Source organism: Periplaneta americana, chromosome 1 (assembly GCF_040183065.1).
Source record: "Periplaneta americana isolate PAMFEO1 chromosome 1, P.americana_PAMFEO1_priV1, whole genome shotgun sequence".
Lineage (NCBI taxonomy): Eukaryota > Metazoa > Arthropoda > Insecta > Blattodea > Blattidae > Periplaneta > Periplaneta americana.
Window position 1 is genome coordinate 211,471,359 of NC_091117.1, and position 26,219 is coordinate 211,497,577.

Below are 26,219 nucleotides of genomic sequence, written 5' to 3' on the forward strand. Positions count from 1 at the left end.
AAAGCTTACCATAAAATTATTGTTATAATGAAAAAAAAAAAAAGAAAACAATGGAGAAGAAAAAGAATAAGAAATAGCACAATTATAAATAATTGGAAAAGACTAAACAAAACATCACTAATTCCAGAAGAAACATAAAATTTCCTAGTATCTATTAGCTATTGGGTGATCCCAGTCATCTATTTAGCACTAGTTGCAAGACCCAACTTAAATGAGCAGATCGCCATAGCAAAGAGATCAGTTTATATAACTGTAGAGTTGGTTTCTTAGAATTTTTATAGATCCCTTCACTGCAGACATAGATACTTCAATGACAAGAGTTTGTCCTAGACCAAACTGCTTACAAAAATGCGCGAATCTTTTTGTGATGGTTCCTCTAGCCCCAATCAGTAATCCAATAACTCCGATCGACGTTAGATGATATTTTTCCTTATAATATGGTATAGTGGGGTCGTATATGTCGCATTTTTCCTGATGTACCTCAGCAGGTTGATTTTCGTATATTTCCATTCTTACAGTTGGATCAATTATGAATGTGATGAAGTAATATTCCTTAGATTTTGTCCAAGACTTCTTTCATTGAGAGACAGGGTTATTTTATGTGTCATAAATCTATGGCATGGGATCCGCTAAGCTTAAGATTTTTGTTACCAGTATCTTTAAAATTTCATCGATCACTGTAGGTTTTGAATATCAACTTTCAGTCAACTAACATTACTTAAAACAATTACAATGTCCTTGCAATAAAATACTACTGAAATTTTGTGTAGTCATTAATATTTTCCAACTTCAGTGTTTAAACTATAATATTGTATGTTCTCATATAGTTTTTACTATGATGTTATACGATTAGGGTGAGTATTTAATGCAACTTATTTTGTAGTCTTCGACATGTAATGTACCACGAGGAAAAATTATTAGAGAATAAGAAACTTATTTATTTAATAAATACAAAATGATAAGTTATCACATAAATATTTATACAGTATTAAAAATATTGTACAATAATTGTTCTTGCTGTTATAAGTATTATTGCAGAATAGATCTCTACATAAGGAAGCACTGAAGCAGCACTACTTGCATTGTTATCTGCAAAACAAAATTAAAAGCATATCAGTAACACATAAAATAGCAATAAAAATCAGTTAACACGAATTTCAGAACTACTGACAAGTTCTTATTAGTAATTTTTAATGTGGAATGTTTAAGGGAACTGGGAACCTCCTATCTTAACACATGTTAAATTAGTGGTATTTACAGCACCTTTTCACTAAAACAGTTAAGAGTAGAGCAATGAAATTTTTACAGCTTATTTCTGACACACTTATAAGTAATCTGATGGAAGGGGTTTCAAAAAAAAAAAAATTATAAATGTATTAATTTTTTTTCTGAATATGTAAATTTTTACCTCATTCTTTGCTATATTTTTCAATAAATCTGCTTTAAAAACCATTATTAAAAAAAAAAAAAAAACGTGCTTCAGTTAATGCTACAATACCAGCTAAATACAGAAAATTTGAAATGTAACCACTAGACGCTGAGATATAGTACACTTTATAGAGAAACATACAAACTTACGGAAAATTGCTACCAAAGTTATCAGAATACCTCAGCTGCGTAATCGTCATCTTAAAAACAAACGTTCTGACGGGGGCAGATAAAAAAAGTTAATTTTTTTTGCCATCATGTTAATAATGTCATAAGAAGTGCTTATACAAATTTTGGCCACTCGAACAGCAATTACGAGGGCCGTAAAAAATTGATTCGCCAGGGGCCGTTAACAGAAAGAAAAAAACACAATTTCATTGGACAAATTCATTAGAACGGACACAACTTGTTGAGCTATTTTCCAACATATTTTCCATCGGAATTGAGACATTTCTCATATCATAGGATCGACAGAGAGAGATGCAGACGCAGTCAAAATCTGGTTCCGGACTGAGGCGGCTGACTTCTACGACACAAAAATTGATCCCATGGTATGACAAATGTCTCAATTCCAGTGGGGGATATGTTGACAAATAGAGCAAAAATTGCTGTATCTGTTTCAATAAATATTTCCATGAAATTGTGATTTTTTCTATAAACGGCCCCAGGGAAAATCACTTTCTGGACGCCCTCGTAATTGCGGTCGAGTGGCCAAAATTTGTATAAGGACTTCTTTTGACATTATTAACATGGTGGAAGAAAAAAATTAACTTTTTTATCTGCCCCCCTCAGAACGTTTGCTTGTTAGATAAAAAATTTTAAAATATATTTTCATAATAATAATAATAGTAATAGTAATGTGCATAAATGATATACCATTGAAAAGAGGATTTCTCAGAGAATATAAATCAATAAAAAAAAACAAAAATGAAAATTTTGAGCATATTATAGGGTCCTAATCCTCGTAAGTGGGTACTTATTCGGGAAAAATGTCAGTTACGATTTTTGAAATACTCTATGCACATGCAACCCTTGGTGTATTAGAAAAAGAGATGATTTGAATGTCATGGAATATGTACTACATTAAAGATGTAACTAGCAGCTTGATCAGGGAATACAGCATTTACTTTCTTAAGCTCAATACGATATTAATTAAATATTCAAGTTGTTTGTTTTATGATTATGCTAAGATGATTCTCATCAAGTGATGACTTACGATTATATTTGAAATCACAGAACCACCAACCATTTAAACGTTCCACGCAATTATAGGAATTCTACGAATCCCCTGTCATCATTTTGAACTTTTTAATATCATCAAATTTACCTACACGATATCTTAAATGAATTTTTAAAATTCTGTTATCTTTGTTAATCTGTTTAAAATAAAAAAAATCCCATTTTACTTTTTACGTTATATGTTTCACAAAAATGATCCAAATTGTGCAACCTTCATTCATTAATTCAAATTGTCAATTTTTTTATGTAGACTAACTTTTTTCATTTGGATCTCTTGTTCCACATGGTCTGTACGACAGTTGCGTCTTTCTCTTGGTACTTGGCACATAGCCTGGATTGTACAAGCTAGGTGCTGCCAGACGACCATTAGCCAGTAACCGGCTGAAGTCCTGCTCTAGCTGATTGGCTAGGGGTCCTATAAAACAAAGAGAAGATACACTGTTTTGGGGAGCAGAATCTTCAATATACAGAAACTTAAATAAGAGCTATCATTTTATTGGAAGTGAGAAGGCGAATGAATAAGCCTGGGCAGTAGACACCACCACCGCCACCAATTCTAGTAGTCATAAGACTACTAGAATTGCTTTTTTGGGGATAAAATTTGGGATAATGATACAAATATATATTATTTAATATACCGAAGTACATATGATATTTCCGTGCAGATATTCTGCGTCATCATACGATGAAAGAGTAATGGAACGGAGAAAAATTCCCTCCAGCATCGGGATTTGAACCCGGGTTTTCAGCTCTACGTGCTGATGCTTTATCCACTAAACCACACCGGATACCACCCCGGCATTGGACAGAATCGTCTCAGTTTTAAGTTCCATTACTCTTTCATCGTATGATGACGCAGAATATCTGCGTGAAAAAATATCATATATACTTCGGTACATTAAATAATATATATGATATGCGTAAATCACTTGTGATTTAAGACGGCGCTTATTCCGTCGGATCCCTGCCAACCAGTCACTCATAATGAGTGCACCTCAGCACATGTGTGTGGACTTCAGTCCTTCGTTCATAGGCATCTATGACGTAGTGCAGAGGGCGGCCACTAGAGGGAACCCAAGAGTTGGAACTTAAAACTGAGACGATTCTGTCCGACATCGGGGTGGTATCCGGTGTGGCTTAGTGGATAAAGCATCAGAACATAGAGCTGAAAACCTGGGTTCAAATCCCGGCGCCGGAGGGAATTTTTCTCCGTTCCATTACTCTTTCATCATATAATGATACAAGCTCAATGAATAAATTTATTTATTTATGCCAATAACAAGGCAAAGCCCCAATTACAATAGACAGTACAGATATTCGTAAAAAAACATGAAAAAAGAGATGAAACAGATACAAGTGTAAATACAAATTAAAATGGAAAATGAGAAAAGGAAAAAAAATAAAATAACACACAAATAGATACTACCTAAATAAAAGACACAGATATAGATATAAATGAAAAATAGTTAAATATAGATATCATAGCCGAAAATGTAAAATGTAGCTATAATTGGCAAATTACAGAGTAACAAATAGCAATATTATATAAAATCAACAACCTTCAGTATATTAAGAAAATGTTTGTATTCCATGTAAGAAATGCAGAAATCTAGATCCCATGTTTTACATATTTCATTGAAATTTGAACACATTTTTAACACTGGCGAATTTTTATGTGATGAAGTGTTTGGTTTTTTATAATATAACAATTGACGATTTCTTAAATGTGATATTCTAGCGTTAAGCTTGATTTGTGATAATATTTCGCTGTTCTCCAGTAGACGTTGAATATTTTATATAATAAAAGTTGCTAAGCAAGTAATCTACGACTTCCAAGAGACATTAAATTAAATTCAGCAAGTAGATTGTTGTACGAAATACTAGGAACTGTTACGAAAGTTCAACTACTTGCAATCAATTTAAGGTTGGAATAAAGGATTTTAACCCTAATGACTTATTAATTATGACTTTTAGGTTCACAATAAGTATAACGGTATATTTAGAAAGCTATCGCTAAAACAGACCTTCCGACACTACATCATCGTGTTAAAATTAACTATTATGTGGACGTGTATCAAAGGAATTTAAAAGAACAACAGAGGAAAGAGAACTGACAAGACAAAGCCTTTAGAATTGATTGATTGTATTAAATTATTTAATTTTCTATTTTTCCGATTTTATTCACAACATTTTACAAGAATGGTATGAATGTTGCAATTGATCCGATTTATTTATAGTCAGTGAAACTGAAAGGATTTCTGACAGAATTCTCTGAGAGTTAATGCCAATAAACAAAACACTAACCCAAAGCGAGGTTCAGTGTTCATTATTTATATTATTTATTTATATACATTAAAAATTTAGGAAAGTTCAGGATAACACAGAGGGTTTGGAATTGAACAGGTTACATCAGCTTCTTGTCTATGCAGATGACGTGAACATGTTAGGAGAAAATCCACAAACGATTAGGGAAAACACAGAAATTCTACTTGAAGCAAGTAAAGAGATAGGGTTGGAAGTAAATCCCGAAAAGACTAAGTATATGATTATGTCTCGTGATCAGAATATTGTACGAAATGGAACTATAAAAGTTGGAGATTTATCCTTCGAAGAGGTGGAAAAATTCAAATATCTAGGAGCAACAGTAACAAATATAAATGACACTCGGGAGGAAATTAAATGCAGAATAAATATTGGAAATGCCTGTTATTATTCGGTTCAGAAGCTTTTGTCATCTAGTCTGCTGTCAAAAATTCAATTATATTACTGGTTGTTCTGTATGGTTGTGAAACTTGGACTCTCACTTTGAGAGAGGAACAGAGATTGAGAGTTTTTGAGAATAAGGTTCTTTGGAAAATATTTGGGGCTAAAAGGGATGAAGTTACAGGAGAATGGAGAAAGGTACACAATGCAGAGCTGCACGCATTGTATCCTTCACCTGACATAATTAGGAACATTAAATCCAGACATTTGAGATGGGCAGGGCATGTAGCACATATGGGCGAATCCAGAAATGCATATAGAGTGTTAGTTGGGAGGCCAGAGGGGAAAAGACCTTTGGGTAGGCCGAGACCTAGATGGGAAGATAATATTAAAATGTATTTAAGGGAGGTGGGATATGATGGTAGAGACTGGATTAATCTTGCTCAAGATAGGGACCAATGGCGGGCTTATGTGAGGGTGGCAATGAACCTCCGGGTTCCTTGAAAGCCAGTAAGTAAGTAAGTATACATTAAAAATACACAAAAAATATATACATAAAACAGAAATATAAATTAAAAAATTACTGATACCTTTGAAATGAAGAAGGAACTGAATACAAGTTGCACTATGCAAAGTTCTAGTTTTTCGACTGTCAACTGTCAACATCCACTCTGGAAGTCCCATTACTTCTCTAACATCTTCGATAAACTGTGCACTGAAAACAGAAAAAGAAGTACGCCAACAGCAGTTAAATATTAGTAAATTTCAAATTTATGCTAGTTTGACATTTGAACACCTTCAATTGATAGTCACGAAATAGAAAGCAGGAACATATCAGTACTGACTTAGAGTAACTGAAGTGATGCTTCTCAAGTGCATTGTATTATGCTATGAAATATTATTTTCTCTGTAAAAATCTCTCGCCCAAATTCTTAAAAATGAACAATCACAGAATGAGGTAATGATTGATATAGTAAGGAATTTCGCTTAACTAGAATCATTTACTAACACAAGCAACAATAATTTTCTTTTCGTACAAATGTTCCATACTAACACCACTATGAAATATGAGTGCTTACGAATAAAAGAAAGTCGTACTTATAAGAAACAGAAATACATTTTTTGAGATCTTAAGTAGGCGTTAAAATGCATCACAGAATAACATAACAAGAAATTCAGGAAACGACTAGGAACAGGGAATATAGCTTCACAAACTGAAGCAAGGGAGGGTGGTAGGAAGGAAGAAAAATAACATAAAAATAAAAGAAAAAGTAATAAATAAACAATCCCTGAAATGAGCTGACAGCTTGAGAAAAAGAAGACTTGAACATTGTTTTACATTTAAATAGCGTTTTATTATTTCTTAAATAATTTTAATCATTTTCACAAGTTTAAATTTGACAAATTATCATAACTTATTTTTAATATTCCAAATATTTAAGCAATTTTCGGGAATTTTGCATTCTTTCAACATGTTTCCATTTCTCTCTGTATTCTACTATTTCTGTTGTTATATTTTTAACTTTTAATTTTGCTTCAATATCTTTATTTCTCTGGTGGTCTAATCTTGTAAGTCCTAAAACCGATCTCAGAAATTTCATTTGATCTGCCTGTATTCTAGATTTCTCTCTTTGCGTTATGACCCATGTTCCACTGCCAAATTTTAGCATTTGTTTCGCTGTAATGTTGTCTAATGTGACTTGAGTTTCTTTTAATATTTGCTTCCTGAAATGTCTTCTTATAATTCCATTTACCGCATTATATTTATGTAGTTTCTGTTCTATGTCTTCATTTCCTGAATCTGATATAATATTCCCTAAATAGTGAAATGATGACACTTGCTCTATTATTTTATTATTCACCACAATTTTGACTCTTTCTTTCTTTTCCTTGAAAGGCCATTGATTTTGTTTTGGATGCGTTTATTCTATTCCATAATCTACTGCAATTTCATTCAATTTTTTAATTGATCTTTGTACATTATCATCACTGTCTGATATTAACAATTGGTCATCTACATACTGTAGAGTGGTAACTTCTAAATGTCTATTTAACTTAGTTTTATTCCATAATTTCGTACAAAGGAAGCCATTTTTCTATTATGTAATTGATATATATGTTAAACAGTATCAGTGCTAGAGGCATCCTTGTTAAAATAATAATAATAATAATAATAATAATAATAATAATAATAATCTGTTATTTCGCACCAGAACTCGTACTGACTCTTCTTTATATGTGGAAGAAGAAATGGAAAAGAGAGGGAAAAAGGAGAATGTTGAAAAAATAAACAGAAAGGAGAAAGAATAAAAAAAGAAAGTTGAAAAGTGAAATGGAGAAGGTACTGGTAAGAAAAAACAGGAAATGAAAATAAATGGGAAAGAAGAGAGAAGGGGAAAACGAAATGGGTAAAAAGAGGAAAAGAAGGAGAAAGGTAAAAGAAAAAGAAAAGGGTAAAAGTAGAATTACAGCTTAAATATTCGTAATTTAATGATTACGTGCGTGCTCGCTGTTTTGATCCACCAAATTTTTCCATTAAAATGCAACTATTAAAATTTACAGTGCATAGAGGAAGAATTTATATTTATTTATGTCCATAACAGGGCAAAGCCCCAATTACAATAGACAGTACAGATAAAAAAAAACATATTGCATACAACACGAAAAAAGAGGTAAAACAGATACAAGTGTAATTACAAATTAAAAAATGGAAAAGAGAAGGGAAAAGGAAGGAAAAAAAAAACAAATAGATACCACCTAAATAAAAAAGACAGATAAAGATATAAATGAAAAACACCAAATAAAAACAAATCAAAAAGAGCCTAGTACAGACATCACAGCCAAAAATGCAAAATGTAGGCGTAGCTATAATTGGCAAATTGCAGAGCAAATACAACACCGTGTTAATAAATTCAATATACAGCACTACACAGCAGGCCCAATAGGCTCAATTCATTTATTTAAAAAACTCACCAACACAGAACATGTGTTTCAAGTAATGCTTTACATAACTCTTTCTTGTACATATTGTACGATAACGAAAAATCTAAATTCTGTTTATTTGATAGATGATTGTAAGTTCGAAGCATTAATAAAAATGGAGACATTTTATGAGATAGTGTTTTTGTTGTCTGTAAATAAAAGAGAGATTGCTTCCTCAAATTTGATTTACCAATATTGAAACTAATTAGCTGTAGAAGATCAGGGTTGTCTATTAAGCCATTTATGGTTTTGAACAAATACATGTGTTGTGCTCTTATCCTGCGACTACTGAGAGATGGTACATTAAATTCAACCAGCATGGATTCATAAGATTGGAATATGTTGTAACATGAATGTTTTTTCATATATAGGAGTTTTATATCACTCTACTTTAGTTAGGCTGCCTTAATATTCAGATAAGTTTAAGAATACTTACACAACAAATCTTGGTGGCTTGCGTATATTTGCATATTTTATTATGTCTTTATCAGGCTCTATGTTTGCACATGCAAACCTCTGTCCTCCGCGTTCTTTATCAAATATAACTATGGATCTTCCCATTGCTGACACATCCCCTTCTGTAAAAGAGAAAAACATTCGTACTTTCACATATGTAATATAAAAATGGCTGAACTGTGTAAAAAATTGTAATGGAACATTAGAAGACAGCTCAAATAGACTAAGAGGCCGAAATGAAACTCTGTGACACTGAAGACAGACAAAGAACGTGGAAGAAAGAGAAGAATGTTTGATATGAGAAGAAGAGGAAAATGTCGTTTACATCAATAGGCACCAAAATTAAACCACCACCTGGAAATGGTTCATACTGTTTTCGAATACACCATTCAGATGCTAGATAACTGTAGCAGTTGATAAAGTGTCGTAAAATAACCTATTGAAAATAGATTAAGTGGAAAGTGTTAGTTGAATGAGAGGGAAATGGGAGTACCCCGAGAAAAAAACCCTGAAATGTCTGCTGCTTTGTTCACAAATTCCATTACGACCTGGCTGGTGATCGAACCTGGGCCACCTGGGTGAAAGACCAGCGTACTAGAACTTAAGCCACAGATGCTTCATATAAATTATACTATAAAAGGATTTGCAATAAGTAAATCAATAAAAGTTGATTTTGTTTGTTGAAACGTAACAAATATTACTTATTGTGAGATTAATAATAAATAAAAGTGTTTGGTTTATATTAGAATGGTTCTCTATTTCGCTTCACTCAACTAAAATAATTCACTTCCCCTAAACACAGAAGCCGCAACCAGAAGGGGTGGGACGTGAGACTTCACATCCAGGCAGCAAGTAAGCTGCAGACGCTCCATATTTCGTTTATTTTGTCTATAATGGGAAAACTTAAATACTGAGTGGAAAGAACACCCGAATAGGAGCATATGAAATCAAATGTCTTAGACGTATAAAAAAAGAAAAACACCCATCTGGTTCTCCCCTCATTATAAACTTTTATCAACCTTAGAAAATTAATAGTTTTCAGTCGAGTTTGAACCTGCAAAGCTCCATGGGTGCAGTGGACAAGCATGGTAACTACTATACTGCCAACAGAAAGGAAGGGAGAGCGGTAGAGATTAAGGGAGAGAGAGAGAACAATCTATATTTTATGTAAACTCACCCAAAGGGAAGTTGCTGTCAGTGAAAACTTGTCTCTTGTCACCAAGATTAATTGTCCCAAGACGTCCAGAAATATCTCCAACATAGCAACGAAGAGGATTATCTGGACCACACTCTTCACGATATAATTCATCCTGCAAACGTGTTGGTAAAAAAATTGATGATCAAATAATTTTTTAGATATTACTGAAAATATACAACATGAAACAGTGAAGTATCAATTAATCTATCGATTTTGCTTAATTATTTACTCAGCTCATTGTCAAAGACATCACAATAGAAATAAGTGCACTACAGAAACAGTCTTTCATAGCCAGCTAAGAGACTATAAAACAATGACTTTCTATTCTTAATGAAGGTGGCAGATTTAAGGGATACTGAAGCTTGAAGTGTGATTCTGGAATTAGTTAATATTGTATTGTATTGTATTTATTAACATTCCATGGTATTCATACATGCTTACAGCTAGAATATGAAACAAGTCAAAAAACTTAATACTATTATAAAATCTTAATTTATAGTCACAGTCTAGATGAAATATATACAGACGAGATTTACAATATAGTCTACTAGTACAACACAAAGTTTTAGTATCAATTTCATGAAGTGTTATTGAATGTCATGAATTCACCTACAGAATGAAAGGCGTGAGAAATTAGGTACTTCTTTAATTTGGCCCTAAATAATTTTATGTTTTGAGTTTCAATTTTTATATCGATAGGGAGGCTATTAAAAATTTTTACTGCCCTATAACGCACTCCTTTTTGATAGCACGATAGACTTGCCGATGGAGTATGAGAGTTAGAGTTTTTTTTTTTTTTTTTTTTTTTTTTTTTTTTTTTTTTTTTTTTAAGCTTTAAAACTCGTATGTTTATCTGAAAATACAAATTTATAACTATCTCTAGGTTTCAGAACACAAAAATGGAAACTATATCACATAGTATAAATATAACTGAAATGTAAACTGTCATTTTACGATATGGATGTGTCTGACATGGAGATTTACATTAATGAAACAGTTCTGGTGCTGCTTAATGTTTATTTGCTTAGTTATAAAACGGATAATATGCCACTTTACTTACATTGAGAGGAGCAGCCAGTTGGGTGTAGTAAGGATTCCAAAGGTAACCACCGGCCACACATCGAGTATCCTGAACTTTCACAGTAGCGTCTACACCCACAGGGTTAACATAAATTGCCCAGTTATGATTTCTTGTCTGCAAAAGAAAACATACGGTATATGCAACAACGACCAGTTTTGAGGATGACCCATAATTGGTCGAAACATGTAAACAAGGTACGTTAGAATTTAACACAAGAAAGTCTTATCATACATATTCCGAAATCAATATTTTTCTTCTTCCATTGTTGATATATTCTTTACAATAATTTCAAAATCATTTCATTGTTGATTAACTTCGTAAGCTACCAACAGTTTCCAACACTTATCGTTTCATACATTGTTGTGACAAATATCTTGGCAGTTGAAATAAATAAGTAGGTAAACAAGTTATGATGTGCTTAAACATGGGCAGTTTGATTACTATAGCCTATTATAAAGTCTTAAGTTATTAATTATTGAGTTAGAATGCGAAAAAAAATTTAATATAGAAACAGTCAAAAATTAAATTAAAAAAGGAACATATGTGATACATAAAATAGAGCATCTTTTCCAAGCTGTTAAAAATGTAGTTTGAGTATTATATTCAGTGTTGTGACACGACTTCTATTACAACTAATTACGATAGTAAAAAGTGAAATTAATGACAATATTGATCTGTGTCCACGTAATGAAAGTAATGACAGCGATGAGTATGGAAATGAAATAAGTAAAATAATTAGTGATGATCCAGTGTTCTGGTTAATAAACGAAGCAAGAGATTTTCTCACTAGTCAACAGGTGAAACAAAATTTGGAAGATTTCAGATCCATCAAAAACAGGACAGTGATTACTGGAGGTAGATCGATAAATCAGTTCTCTGTCTTAGTTTCGATTAAATTTTCGTCAATCAGCATTTATGTTGAAGGTGCAGGGGGAAACCACGAATGTGACACTGTGGGTCTAATTTTATAAAGTTACGAAACGCTGTTCTGGATAAAGAATTTCAGATAATAGTGTGATTTATATCAACTAAAAGCAACTATTGATATTGATATAATTAAAATAGTACATTATGCAACGAGCCTATAATGATAGTAATTAAGACGCGAGTATGTTTGTTTATGAAACGAGCGCAAGCGTCTTAATTACCATTATAGACAAGTTTCATACGACTTTTTATGCTCGACCATATTTCTAACTTGAAATTATTCAGAAGTATTCATTTTATTCTTATCTGACTGAAGATCGGAACTGACCTTGTGCATAGCTCGTAAATTGTGAGATGTGCGCAGACGCGAAAGTATTGATTTTTTTCCGAGGAACAATAATGTCATTGACCTTGATGTAATCTAGAGAATAACATGAACTAATTTTGATATAACCTGGAAATTGATTTAGAATTGAAAAACGAGATGACAAATTGAATTTATTTAAATATTATTTACAATTAACGCTAATTATTATAGTAACAGAACATAACCTTCTGCGACAGTATTGGATTTCCAGCCTCCGTGACTTTTCGCTAATTGTCTTTCTATTGCATATCCGAGAATAATCGAAAACCTGAACTTTAATGAATAGGTGTACTTTAATGACATGCATTAAAGGACTGCTACCAGGTGTATAATTACTACATTTCGACATGGTCGAGCATAAAGGTAATTTATTATATACATACCAAATTACGATCATGTTTTCCAGGATGTCGCAGTTTCACTTCTATCACAGTGTCACTCTTACTGTCGTCATTATAAACCAACTGTGTCTGAAAAAATAATTATTATACATATAGTGTGCTCGCATACATGAGGTTTCACTATACAAAGAAAAAAATATACAAAATATTTCGGTAGGCAGTCTCTCCCCCCTCCCCCTTCCCAGCCAAAGAGCCAACTGTTTTCTTCTTCCCACCCTACATAGAAAGATAATGTTTGATGTACAAGTGACTGGCCAAATTGCAAGTGAGCTGTTTTTGTCCAGAAAGATAATGTTTGATGTACAAGTGACTGGCCAAATTGCAAGTGAGCTGTTTTTGTCCAGTGATAATAACGCACGTATTTCATTGTGTAGTTGAAGGTCGGTCAGGATGGCTATATATACTGTTGCAAAGCAGGTGTTTATTGTGAAACGTTATCATATAACAAAGTCTATAAAAGTAACACAGTGTAAATTCCTGGAAGAAACACAGCAAATGTTACATTGCCAGTTCAGCGAATATTTGAATTAGGCTGCTGGCATCACTAAAAAAGTCACTACGACGTTTGTCACAAGGAATTCGTATTCTGTTTTCACCTACTTAAGAGCCATAATGAAAGCAAAGTTTCATCTATACCATGTGACAACAGTGCAAGAGTTGCAAGAACTGGATCTTGAAAAGCGTGTGTTTTATTAATATCAGAGGAGAAAAATTCGCTCTGGCACCGGGGATCGAACCCGGGTCCTTGGTTCTATGTACAAGCGCTCTAATTATTGAGCTACACCGAAGTTCAACCCACAGCACAAGATCGAATCCCCCCTTCTTCCAGTGTTTTTCCCTTTGTGGCCCGACTCCAAGTTCGACATGTATGTTAACATTTTTATATTAAGTCAACTGTAGGACCAAAAAATTAATCTTTACGTGTGTTTTATTGTCGATAGTTGAATCGTATGCATGAACAAATGTCTATGTTACATTTCCTGTATATTTAGAAAAATAGGAATGAAGTTGATTGTTGTCCGTAGAGGGAACTATGCATTATCAGGTAACATAGACTTTTGTTTCATAAAAGAGAATAAAGAAGAGAGTTAAAGACAGAAAATAAAGATAGGCGTGGAAAAGATGAAGATAAAGAGATAAAAAGACAGAGAGAATGAAAAAAAGAAGAAGCGAGAAAGACAAAGAAAAAAGAAAGAGAATAGAGAAATAAATTAAGAGAAAAACAAGAGAATGACGAAGAGAGAAGGAAAAAAGAAAAACAGAGGATGAATAAAATGAAAAAAAAAGGAAATATAGAAACAGAGAGAAAAGAAAGAGAAAGAAGAAAAACGATATGATGATAATAATAATAATAATAATAATAATAATAATAATAATAATAATTTATTTTAGCTGGCAGAGCTAAGGCCGTAAGGCCTTCTCTTCCACTCAACCAGCAAAAAGTATATATACATATGCATGAACTTACAAAGAATTCAACAATTTGATTTAGATGAGAGTTACATGTAGACAAGAGTTATTTACGAATTAAACAACAAAATACTATGAACTATTAATTAAACCCTGAAATAAACTGTGTAGCAGAATTAAGCTAAAATACATAGAATGTTAATATATTTCAAATAATATTAGATAATAGAAAGAGATTATTATGAGACAATTTTGAAAATACAGCACTATCAGGATGCATGTCTAAAGGAAGGAGTACAGTAACAATGTAGTCAGTGATAGTTTAAATCAGTATGATTGGAGTGAAATGCCATGATAAGGAAAGAGAGAAATAAAAAATGCAGTAAACATGCATATAAATAGGCTTACACAATAAAAAATACGCGGTAATATGTAACAAACCATTCTGATATAGCCATAGGCATATCCAAGTGGATGGTGAAATGATGCAATTGCACGTAGCTCCCGTGCTTCGCCTGGTGCATAACCTCTTTCAATAGAAGAACATGTCCAACGCATGTTCTTTTCTTTCTTGTGGATGACAATGGAGCGGCCCAGAATGGCATGTGTTCCAAATAGTGGGAGCTTGGTGTCATTGTAAACCGCGTCCAAACTGACCAACCCATTCAGCAAACCAAACTTTCCGCTGAGGTCCCCCATTTCGTACTGGTCTGTGGTTCCGTTGCCAGGTGGAGGAGAAAGAGAGGGGTTCACATTTAAAGGGTTCCAATGACCATATAAAGATGAGCCCTCACACGGAAATTCCAGGTCGCCTTCAACAGGTGCCTGAAATAAACAAATCATGCATAAACACTTATTTACTTACTGGCTTTTAAGGAACCAGGAGGTTCATTGCCGCCCTCACATAAGCCCGCCATTGGTCCCTATCCTGAGCTAGATTAATCCATTCTCTATCATCATATCCCACCTCCCTCAAATCCATTTTAATATTATCTTCCCACCTACGTCTCGGCCTCCCCAAAGGTCTTTTTCCCTCCGGCCTCCCAACTAACACTCTATATGCATTTCTGGATTCGCCCGTACATGCTACATGCCCTGCCCATCTCAAACGTCTGGATTTTAAGTTCCTGATTATGTCAGGTGAAGAATACAATGCATGCAGTTCTGTGTTGTGTAACTTTCTCCATTCTCCTGTAACTTCATCCCTCTTAGCCCTAAATATTTTCCTAAGCACCTTATTCTCAAACACCCTTAACCTATGTTCCTCTCTCAAAGTGAGAGTCCAAGTTTCACAACCATAAAGAACAACTGGTAATATAACTGTTTTATAATTTCTAACTTTCAGATTTTTTGACAGCAGACTGGATGATAAAAGCTTCTCAACCGAATAATAACAGGCATTTCCCATATTTATTCTGTGTTTAATTAAAAGTCTGGTCACCCTGCTTAACACGTATAATGGGAATGAATGAATTAATTATACCAAACTTACTCTCTCATTATACGAAATATAAAGGAAAGTATTGTGAGTATGCAAAAGATAGATTGAAAGTGTCTCGTGAAATACGGTTTTCAGCATCCCTATTATCTACCGAAAAAATGGTTCTGTGCATACTATAGTCCCATCGCTCTAATTTCTGGCAGCCAATCACGTTGCAGGTCGGCCACATTTAAACATGTGCGTCTTGTGATTCGCTTATGAAGACGTTATTGATTTCTTAAGGCTCGATAAATGCTTAGTATAATCGCCCGCCATTTTGGCTCTTTCGTTAGCATTCGCAGAAAGCACACGAAGACGTTATTTGCCGCTCAATTATTTACTGAATTACAGTGCGTTTGATTTATTATCATAGGAGCTATGACATGATAATGTTTAACAGTGTGGCAAATAGATTTCTTGTATGGTAGCTCGGCAACGAAAGAACAAAAATGGCGAACGATACTACCTGCCTAGACTTTATAGAGCCTTCACTTCCTAAGACGTAAGCAAAGAGGAGGAGTCACGCTGGAAATAACAGCGTCGCGACTATAGCTAACTGTATTGGGACGGATTTTTTCACATTCAATATGAACTAGTAAATCTACACGAGAATGATGCGCATGAATAAAATAAATTTTAGTAAAAAATTAATGAGATTATATTTGAAATCGAAAAAAACACATTGCCTATTACTATTACATAAACCAGTCTGTACACTTTGTAACTTTTTATATTACGTAATATAAACTGACAAATAAGAATATGAAGTTTTTATAAACCAAAGAAGGTTTTGTTATGAGAAATAAATGCTTAGGTCTAATAATATAGCATTAAGTTCTATTATCATTGCAAAATATTCAGTCCATCATACCAAATAGAATTGTTGACCTATCGCTGTTGTAAACACATTTGTTACATGTTTTTGAATCACTGACGCAAGGTGTAATATACTTTATATCACTTTTGAAAGTCAATTTTGGAATATATATATATATATATATATATATATATATATATATATATATAATTAGAAATTGCTCCAATATAACATATAGCTATTTCATTTAAATTTTGTGCAAACTTAGTTAAATACATCTACTGAAGCATATAATCTATAAATAAAATAAAAAATCTTACTTTTGGGTTTATATAAAATTCCTTTCTTGTACAATCCATAAAACAAAATTCATCCTCTTATTCGGGTGCATAGTAAATGATTATTTTCATTTATGTACGTCTTTCGAATAATGGTCAGAGAAAGTGAACTGTAAATAGAAGTATTATTCACAACACCATAAAGTACCTGTCATCTTCATTAAACTCATTTATTTATCTTGTTTCACTTATCTCTTTCACTAGATTCTGTAATTAACAGACAGTTAAAAAATGAACCCTGAGAAAAACTTCACTTCCTTTAAATTAAGGATGTTCTTAACAAAATCCCATTTAAAGTGAAAAATAGCCGAATATTATAGGAATTAGTTGTGACTTACAACATGAATATGGTATCCACTGTTATCGCTCAGTCCCTGAAGATCGACCTCGATGTCTGTGACATCATATTCTGTCTGTTGGAAAAACTCAATCTTCCCCTTTACAGATGTAATTTGTCCATTACCATACCAGTCTTTCACCACTGCTTTTCTTCTGTAGATGCCATATACTCTGTAAAAAAAAAAATGTGTAAAACTTTGCGCACACAGATATATACTGTAATGAACATAAAAAAATTGTTATATCAGAAAACTTCACCCATTCACCATGGTCTATTGTCATGGCAATATTATAGTAAACCTTGCACTCTATAACAGAATTTTATTTTTTTTTTTTTACATTTCTGAAAAAGCTCGTAAAAAATTCTCCCTTCTAAAAAGACTAGTAGGAAAGAAATGGGGATGCTCTAGGAATACTTTGAACACTACATACAAAATGTTCATACAGCCAGTGCTGACATACTGCGGAGAAATTTTAATTACTTCACCTTTCATAAACGAAATAGAATATGTTCAAAACCAAGCTCTCAGACTCATTACTGGTGGAATCAAAACAACTCCAATAGATTCTATGAGATTCCTCACTAATATTAACAGCATCAAAATGACAATAGAAGAAAAAGCACTGATTCAATATGAAAAACTTATCAGATTACCAGGAAACAATTGGCATTCATACAGTTCTCTCTGTAGATTGGAAACTCAAAAAAGTTTCATATCCATTGTTCAAGAATTAAAACAGAAAATCAATATCCCGAATTTAAAAGAAAACTTACAAATTAAATCAAACCCTTTAACTCTATTAAATATAGAATATAATCTAAATTTAACAGAAGAAATACTGAAATCAGAAGTAAACACTGAAATACTGAAACAATTGTCTTTAGAGACAATTAATATTAGGTACCCTCCACAAAATTGGCTTCATTTATACACTAACGGATCCTTGATCTCCAGAGAACAAGGTGCCGGTGCAGGTGTTACGTGCTGTCTCTTCTCACTTTATAGATCTCTTGGATATGGAACAACAAGTTTTGATGGTGAAATCATTGCAATAAGTGAAAGTCTCAGGAATCTTCTATGCCACATCAATAAATTTAAGAATGCAGTTATATTGTTAGACTCCAAAGCAGCTATTCTATCAATCGTCTCTAAACACACACCTTCATCTCAAACAGCAGAAATAACTAAAATGCTCTCTCAATTAATATCACTCAATAAAAGAATTGTATTCCAATGGATACCATCCCATTGTGGAATCCTGGGAAACGGGAATGCGGATGCCTTAACAAAGAAGGGCAGCACTGCTACTTACAGACCTGTTACTAAATCTACGTATTACTCTGTAAAAAGATTTATTAAATCTACATACTTAGACTTCAACAAACAAAATTTGATAACACAATCGCAAGGGAAAAAATGGAACTCTCTGCATCAAAATCCACAGTTAATTCCCGATTTACCACGAAAATCGTCTGTAGCTGCATTTAGATTGACAACAGGCCATGATTGTTTGGCCAAACACCTGCATAGAATTGGAATATATCAGTCCCCTAACTGCCCATTGTGCAACTCAAACCACGAAATGGATTTGGAACACCTCAAAATCTGTGCTTCAGTGGCTGACCACGATAGTATCTTTGAAAAATATTGGAGTGCAAGAGGTCAAATGACTTTATTGTCAAACACCTGGCATTAGAAAACAACAACAACTTTTAATCAGTTTTAGGCTGTACTTACGTGGAACATGCCAACCTTTCACCTCGAGCTTTTGGTCCATTATCATCATATAATACAAGTGATCGGCCCATTATGCTTGCAGCACCACTTAGAGGAAGCAGTGAATCTGTGAAAAGTCGCCGAGTCAACTTTTCTCCATTCACTCTCCTTCCAGCAATATTAAGTGTTCCATGCCGGGTTGACAAATCTCCAAGTTGACAGTATCCTGGGCGGTGCAAGCTGCACAAGGAGTCTGACTCTTTTGGGTCAACTGTAACCTGTAGCAAAGAGTTAAAAGGTTCCTTGCATGATATCAATCATATCTTTCTCGTTGAAACCAAATTATTCAAGGCTTGTTCAAGAAAAACCTGAACTAAATTTCTTCTTTATAGCAATTGTTACACTGGAAAAACAATGCAGTTCCAAAATACACCGATGTCTCATTTTGGCAACTGTGTGTGAGAATTTTACACTAATGAACATATATTTGCCACTGCCCATTAGCTTAATTTATCTTCGTAAAGATTAATTTTTGGTCCTACAGAATTATCTGTTATGCATTTTGAATCTTGCATACACTACTTTTAACACTTGAATATAATTAATTGGTTAATTAGCGGACTTACTCGTGTTAATTATGTAAGATTTGTGCGGCTTACAGCTGTTTCAGTGCTTCACGAACCATCCCCAGAGCCTACTAGATCATAGTGTCATCTCGAAATTCTCTGCCTGTTATGTGGGTGTGTTTGATTGTTGAAAGGTGTTGAAGATTGGAGTCAAATAGTGTGTGTATGTGTGCCCCGATCAAATTCTCAACACACAGATCAATTTCAGTACACACACACTATTTGACTCCACTCTTCAACACCTTTCAACAATCAAACACACCCACATAACAGGCAGAGAAGTTTGAGATGACCCGTGATTTAGTAGGCTCTGAGGATGGTGTGTGAAGCACTGAAACAGCTGTAAGCCGCACAAATCTTACATAATTAACACGAGTAAGTCCACTAGTTAATCAATTAATTATCTGTTATGATTACCGTTGGTTATTAATGGAGAAAATTTCGTTCCAACGCCAGCGATCGAAACTGGGAAATGAAGAGAAACGAATAGAAGCATTTGAAATGTGGATATGGAGAAGAATGGAGCGTGTGAAGTAGAGAGACAGAATAAGAAATGAAGCTGTGTTGGAAAGAGAGGATGAAGAAAGAATGATGTTGAAACTGATCGGGAAGAGGAAAAGGAATTGGTTGTGTCACTGGCTGAGAAGAAACTGCCTACTGAAGGATGCACTGGAAGGAATGGTGAACAGGAGAAGAGTTCGGGGCAGAAGAAGATATCAGATGATAGACTACATTAAGATATGTGGATCATTTGCAGAGACTAAGAGGAAGGCAGAAAAAAGGAAAGATTGAAGAATGCTGGATTTGCAGTGAAAGATCTGCCCATGGGCAGAACACTTATGTATGTATATGCTGAGAACGACGTATTTTTATGGGTTATTTTACGACGCTTTATCAATTGCTGTGGTTATCTAGCATTTGAATTATATGAGGGTGATAATGTTGGCAAAATGAGTCCAGGGTCCAGCGCCAAAAATTACCCAGCATTTGCTCGTAATGGGTTGAGGGAAAACACCGGAAAAACCTCAACCAGGTAACTTGTCCCAACCAGAATTTGAACCCATGCCTGCTCATTTCACGGTCATGCATGCTAACCATTACTCCACAGTGGTGGATGGAACAATGTAATGTATGCTAAGTTGTTATTCCCAGGAAACGCTTCAATTACACATTGTATGAATATTATAATAAAAATAAAATATAAGTGGATATTTTATGTTGCTTATCTTAATATTATTTTCCAAAGAGTCAGTAACTGCAGAACACGCTTCTGGAACTACTTTCCCAATTGTTTGCTTCCAATTTTGAAAAGATAGCTTAAGGGAAGACTCCACTGAAAATCATGAAAATTTTTCCAAATTTTTTTTTTAGTTATTCACTTATTCAGAATTTATATTTTCATACCCCAAATGGATTCAGCTCAATTCTGATTGCAAATACTCGTATGTTTACACTTTTTAAATCAAGGCTGGAAGGGGGTGTGGAATTTAAAGAGCTGTCAAAATTGTTTTTCATCGAAGAATTCTTTTTTTAAAATTTCTGATTACAAATCTAGTAACTTTTTGTTGGCTCCCTGAAGTTACTAGATGAATGTAGCGGAGGAGAATATTAATTTACATAAATATTCATTTTATTTTCAAATCTATTTTTCTGTGTTCATTTTTGTTGATTCAACACCAACTTTCTTATGCCAAATATTAATCAATCTGGATGAAATTTTTACTGCAAGTATTTATGAGGTAGCTGCATGTTTCTATGCAATTATTTTGTGAGAAATGCTGCTAGTTATTAATAAAATAAACTAGCAGCATTAAGAAAAATATTAATAAAATAAACTAGCAGCATTTCTCACAAAATAAATGCATAGAAACATGCAGCTACCTCATAAATACTTGCAGTAAAAATTTCATCCAGATTGATTAATATTTGGCATAAGAAAGTTGGTGTTGAATCAACAAAAATGAACACAGAAAAATAGATTTGAAAATAAAATTAATATTTATGTAAATTAATATTCTCCTCCGCTACATTCATCTAGTAACTTCAGGGAGCCAACAAAAAGTTACTAGATTTGTAATCAGAAATTTTAAAAAAGAATTCTTCGATGAAAAACAATTTTGACAGCTCTTTAAATTCCACGCCCCCGTCCAGCCTTGATTTAAAAAGTGTAAACATACGAGTATTTGTAATCAGAATTGAGCTGAATCCATTTGGGGTATGAAAATATAAATTCTGAATAAGTGAATAACTAAAAAAAAAAATTTGGAAAAATTTTCATGATTTTCAGTGGAGTCTTCCCTTAAAGTTGCATAATACTAGTGCCTCAAATGAACACAGCAAGTTACAAGGATAAATGATTTGTCAATTGCAACCTGGAATGTAAGGACTATGTTAAGGCCAGGGAAAATGAACTCAGCATGATGTAGCACACATTAGCATATCTCATGCAGCCAATGATATTTTCTGTCTCCTCCACCAAGGGCAACGAACCCTGGACAATCTACGAGACTAGTTTGAAGGATGTTAAGCAGCCTATACGAATCATGTTAACAGGTTGTAAGAAAATAAAATTATTTCAAAAAGTCATGTAGCCATAACCCATGTGGTGTTAACTTAAAAAAGTACATATGCACTCTCAAATGTATACAGTCTGATCCGTTTGGTATGGATAATATTAATTTATTATTATAAAGCTATTATGATAGTAGGAAAAATTTCTTGCTGGTTATATTATGATTAAAAGATGGGAGTTTCCATATATGACAATCAACACTGCATAATCTGAAAGGACAAATGAAAATCGTAGATGTTTAAAATGGCTACTACAAATCAACAGCGGGCACAATGTATTCTTTGGTATGCTAAATTTGAAAGTGTTAAAAGAGTTCAAAGAGAATTTCGATGTGAGTATGGTGTGCTTAATGTACCTAAATACGATTCCATAATGTTGTGGTATCGAACATTTGTAGAAGCAGGTTCTGTGTTAAAAAAACATGCAGAAAGTCGCAGGCGAAACCCAGTACGAGAAGCAGCTATCTCTTGGCTTGGCCCCCAAACTCCCCAGATCTAACCCCTCCTGACTTCTTCGTGTGGGGTTTTGTTAAAGACATTGTCTATTCACAGAAACCCAGGAACATTGATGATGATCTGAGAGTAAAAATTACTCAAGCTTTCCAACAAATCACCCCTCTTATGTTACAACGGACATGGGCTGAATTGCATCATCGTTATGAGTTGTGCAATGGGGGTCATGTCGAGCTCTGAGGATTCTCCCATCTTTCAGTGTTGTATGCACAAAGTTTCAATAAATAAAGTTCAGTAGTAAAGTTTTACGTTGTTTTTATTTTATCCATACTCAAACGGATCACCCTGTATATTAAATTTTCTGCATTGGAGCATTTTCGACAGAAAAAATAAATGCCCTGACTTATTAATCAATCCTAGTATATGTTTTTTTATTTTAAAAGAATTCTAAGTCTAACCTTATATGGATTGTAGATTGGCCCAGCACTAAGACAACGTCCTGTCCAATTGTAGTAATCCATGCCTCGTGGTTCTACATGCACAGCCCATCGATGATCAGCAGTGTTATTCAGGGAAGTTCCGTCGCCATGGACTAATGTTTCCACAATCACTGTTGTGTCAGTCCATGGTTGGTCCCGAGCCTGACGGAAGATTATACGTCCAACTGTTGGATATCGAAACACAATACTTGCAGTGAAGATAGGAATCTTCCATCCACGCTCCACAGCAGTATATCGGGAGAGAGTGCTACAGATCCATGGAGTGTCAGATACATTTACACTGACTGCAGTGTCGGCAGAATTATTTCTCCTGGAAAATAATGTTTTAAAATTTAATTTTACCACGTCATATATTTCTCAGTATTATACTGGATGTGCAGTAATCTACAATCCATATATGCAAACAGAACCAACAGTGTCTCTTTTCTTTTTTTTACATTGGAGAATTTCATTGAAGTGAATTTATTTATGGCTGGCAGAGTAACTATCTCATGCCACCATGTTTTAAATTGCTTCCAGTGCACTTCATTAGAACCAGGTATCCAGCTTCGAAGCCGTTAGCCCTGTGAACTTACAGTATATTTATTTTCCCCTATTATCATATCATAGGATTATTTAAGAAATTAGCAAGTTCTTTGTGATAGTAGAAGAGAAAGAGTGGGGGAAGGGAAGTGGTCCGTGGCCCATTTCTTTTAGGGCTCATCCCGATATTTGTCTTATTACTCGAGGGAAACCACGGAAAAACCTTGAGCAAGATGATATGTCGTACTGACGACAAGCTAATTGGCTTCTGTAGGGACTGTAGATGTTGAGGTGGAAGGTTGTCGTTTAATCATGATTTATAATACAAGTACAATAAAAAATACATAAAAATTATATACAAGAAAATATGTAAAATGCATCTATGCAGCCAATAACGTGATGACCCTGAAACAGAGAAATAACATTATTAGTGCAGTAATAGATTTATGTCTGTCTGTAGAGTCAAGTGGTTGTTAATTTTCAATTTGATTTTCGTCTTGTACGTTGTCATTCCAAGCTAGAGGGTGGAGTGTGCTCTTAGGTCTTTTATGTTTATCTAAAGCAGGGTTGTAGTTACCCAGGGATGAAATTAGTGGGTTTGTGCTGCTGTACGACTTTGTGTACGTGCAGAAGGCTTGATTTCAGATATATTCTTGAATTGTCCAAATTTCTAGATCTTTATGTATTAATCTAACAGGTGTTACTGTAGGCAGACCTGTAACGAATCTTAAAAGTTTGTTTTGGAAAACCTGTAATTTTTTAAGAAATGTAATAGGTGCATGTCCCCAAGCAGGACAAGCATATAATATTACCGACCTAATTAATGCTTTATACAAAATCAATGCTGTATATATGTTTAAATGTCTGCTTTTATTTAATATTGGGTAGAGCTCCACCATTCTAGAATTGGCAAGTCTGAGCTTTTGTAGTATACTCATATGTTCACAAAAAGTGAGCCGTCTGTCTAGTGTTACTCCGAGATATTTAACTGAAGTTTTCCACTCGATTTGTGATCCATTTATAGCTAATTTTGTGTGATTTATGCCCGGTGTATTGAATTTATTTTTCCTGCTAAATAAAATGGCTTGTTTTTTAGATACATTTAATTTGATTCTCCATCTGAGGAGCCATGGTTCAATGTCACGTAGGTGACCTTGTAGCCTATTAATGGCCACAGTTGGCTTCCACGATGCCGTGAGAAATGCTGAATCATCAGCGTATAGCGCTAAAATACTATTGTTGAAATTTTGATTAAAAGGTAGGTCATTAAAGAAACAAACATAAGTCGATTTTCCACAAGGATCTGTCACAAGTACATCCCTCTTTAATACCTATCCAAGCTACTTCAAATATACACTTACGAAAATAAATTAAACAAGATTTGCACTATACATAGATGACATAATAATATGTAATATGGCATATTGCAAGAACATTGGGAAACTAGAACAGTGCCTTACACAAGAACCAAGTGAAGCAGTACCAGAAGTCGAAGAATAAGTAAAATATAAGAATATGATAATAAATACAAAAAAAAAAACATACTACCAGTACTTTTTGTTGAAACATTATTTATGAAAATATCGTATCAAAATCAATAATACAAAATCACTATCACTTTTCAAAATAATACTGAAAATTCTCTGTCTTGTGTATTCCTTATATACTCGTATAAAATTCATTTACACGTTTTTTATGGGTGTCGAAGGAAAAAAAAAACGCATAAGTGAGAAAAACGTATAACTGAAATGGCATTTAATAACATCTGAAATAGCATTTTAAAACTATATGGGAAGAAGTTAAGTCAATTTAGTAAAATCTGTACGAGAGAAATTTAATTTCATAGTTATGCCATCTTTAAATCTATAATATGGTACTCAAAATAATAACACATATTCCTGAAGAACATAAGATTATTTGTAGGGAATCTTAGCTGCTCAGAGCCAAAGCTGGCCGATATATTATATTTCAAACTCCAATACAGAAAATTTTACAACATTGATTTACCTTGTTCTTCTAGTGTGATCATTTAATAACATGTGATTATTTTAGGAAAATAAAGTAGTTCTTTCGGACTCCTTGCTCCTAAGGAATAAATCATGCCCTGATATTGTGAAAATTGTTCCATAATTTGTTCAGTTAGATCAGGCGTCTCAAGGCCAGTGCATGAAAGTTGTTACAGAGAGCAGCGTAGTCAGCTGAAGAGATAAGCGCAATACCCGAAGATAGCCGATCACTGATTCATGTCACACGCATGAGTGAGCTAAGTTATAACTGTCGCGGGAGAAATTTCACGAAGCGGCACTTTTGAGTTGTACTGTCACAATAGACGGTTATTTTCGGAAGGAATAAAATTTCTTAAGTAGTTTGCAATAGTAATAATAATAATAATAATAAATTTATTTTCTAATGATATATCAATGAGTAAAAATAAGACATCCGAAGCATGAAGAACCATACATGTTACGTAATTAATTAAGCACAAGGAACTGGCCACCTTACCCCATTATCTCCTGGCCTAGTAATCTTTAAGTGGTGCCTTGTTGGTATCACTTGTGAATTTCAGACCTGTCTTCGGACAGTTGACTAAACAACAACAACAATTCATTTCTAGTAAATGGTTTTTGGGATCTCTCTTTTTTTTAAGTTTACACTATATTTAA

General features: G+C 33.8%; 1 protein-coding gene across 1 annotated transcript in view; it reads right to left on the reverse strand.

Moving 5' to 3' along the window:
• Positions 1-959: 959 nt before the first annotated feature.
• The window catches only part of Rsod (Related to Sod), a 44,193-nt gene continuing 18,933 nt past the window's right edge, over positions 960-26,219 (reverse strand). Inside the window, exons 8-18 of the mRNA XM_069837285.1 lie at positions 22,993-23,344; positions 18,906-19,162; positions 17,166-17,337; positions 14,634-15,017; positions 12,765-12,851; positions 11,067-11,201; positions 9,986-10,118; positions 8,789-8,930; positions 5,961-6,085; positions 2,924-3,082; positions 960-1,089 (exon numbers count right to left, since the gene is read on the reverse strand). Coding sequence (XP_069693386.1) covers positions 989-1,089; positions 2,924-3,082; positions 5,961-6,085; positions 8,789-8,930; positions 9,986-10,118; positions 11,067-11,201; positions 12,765-12,851; positions 14,634-15,017; positions 17,166-17,337; positions 18,906-19,162; positions 22,993-23,344 — 2,047 coding nt within the window. The 3' untranslated portion in view covers positions 960-988. The remainder of the gene's footprint in view (positions 1,090-2,923; positions 3,083-5,960; positions 6,086-8,788; positions 8,931-9,985; positions 10,119-11,066; positions 11,202-12,764; positions 12,852-14,633; positions 15,018-17,165; positions 17,338-18,905; positions 19,163-22,992; positions 23,345-26,219) is intronic.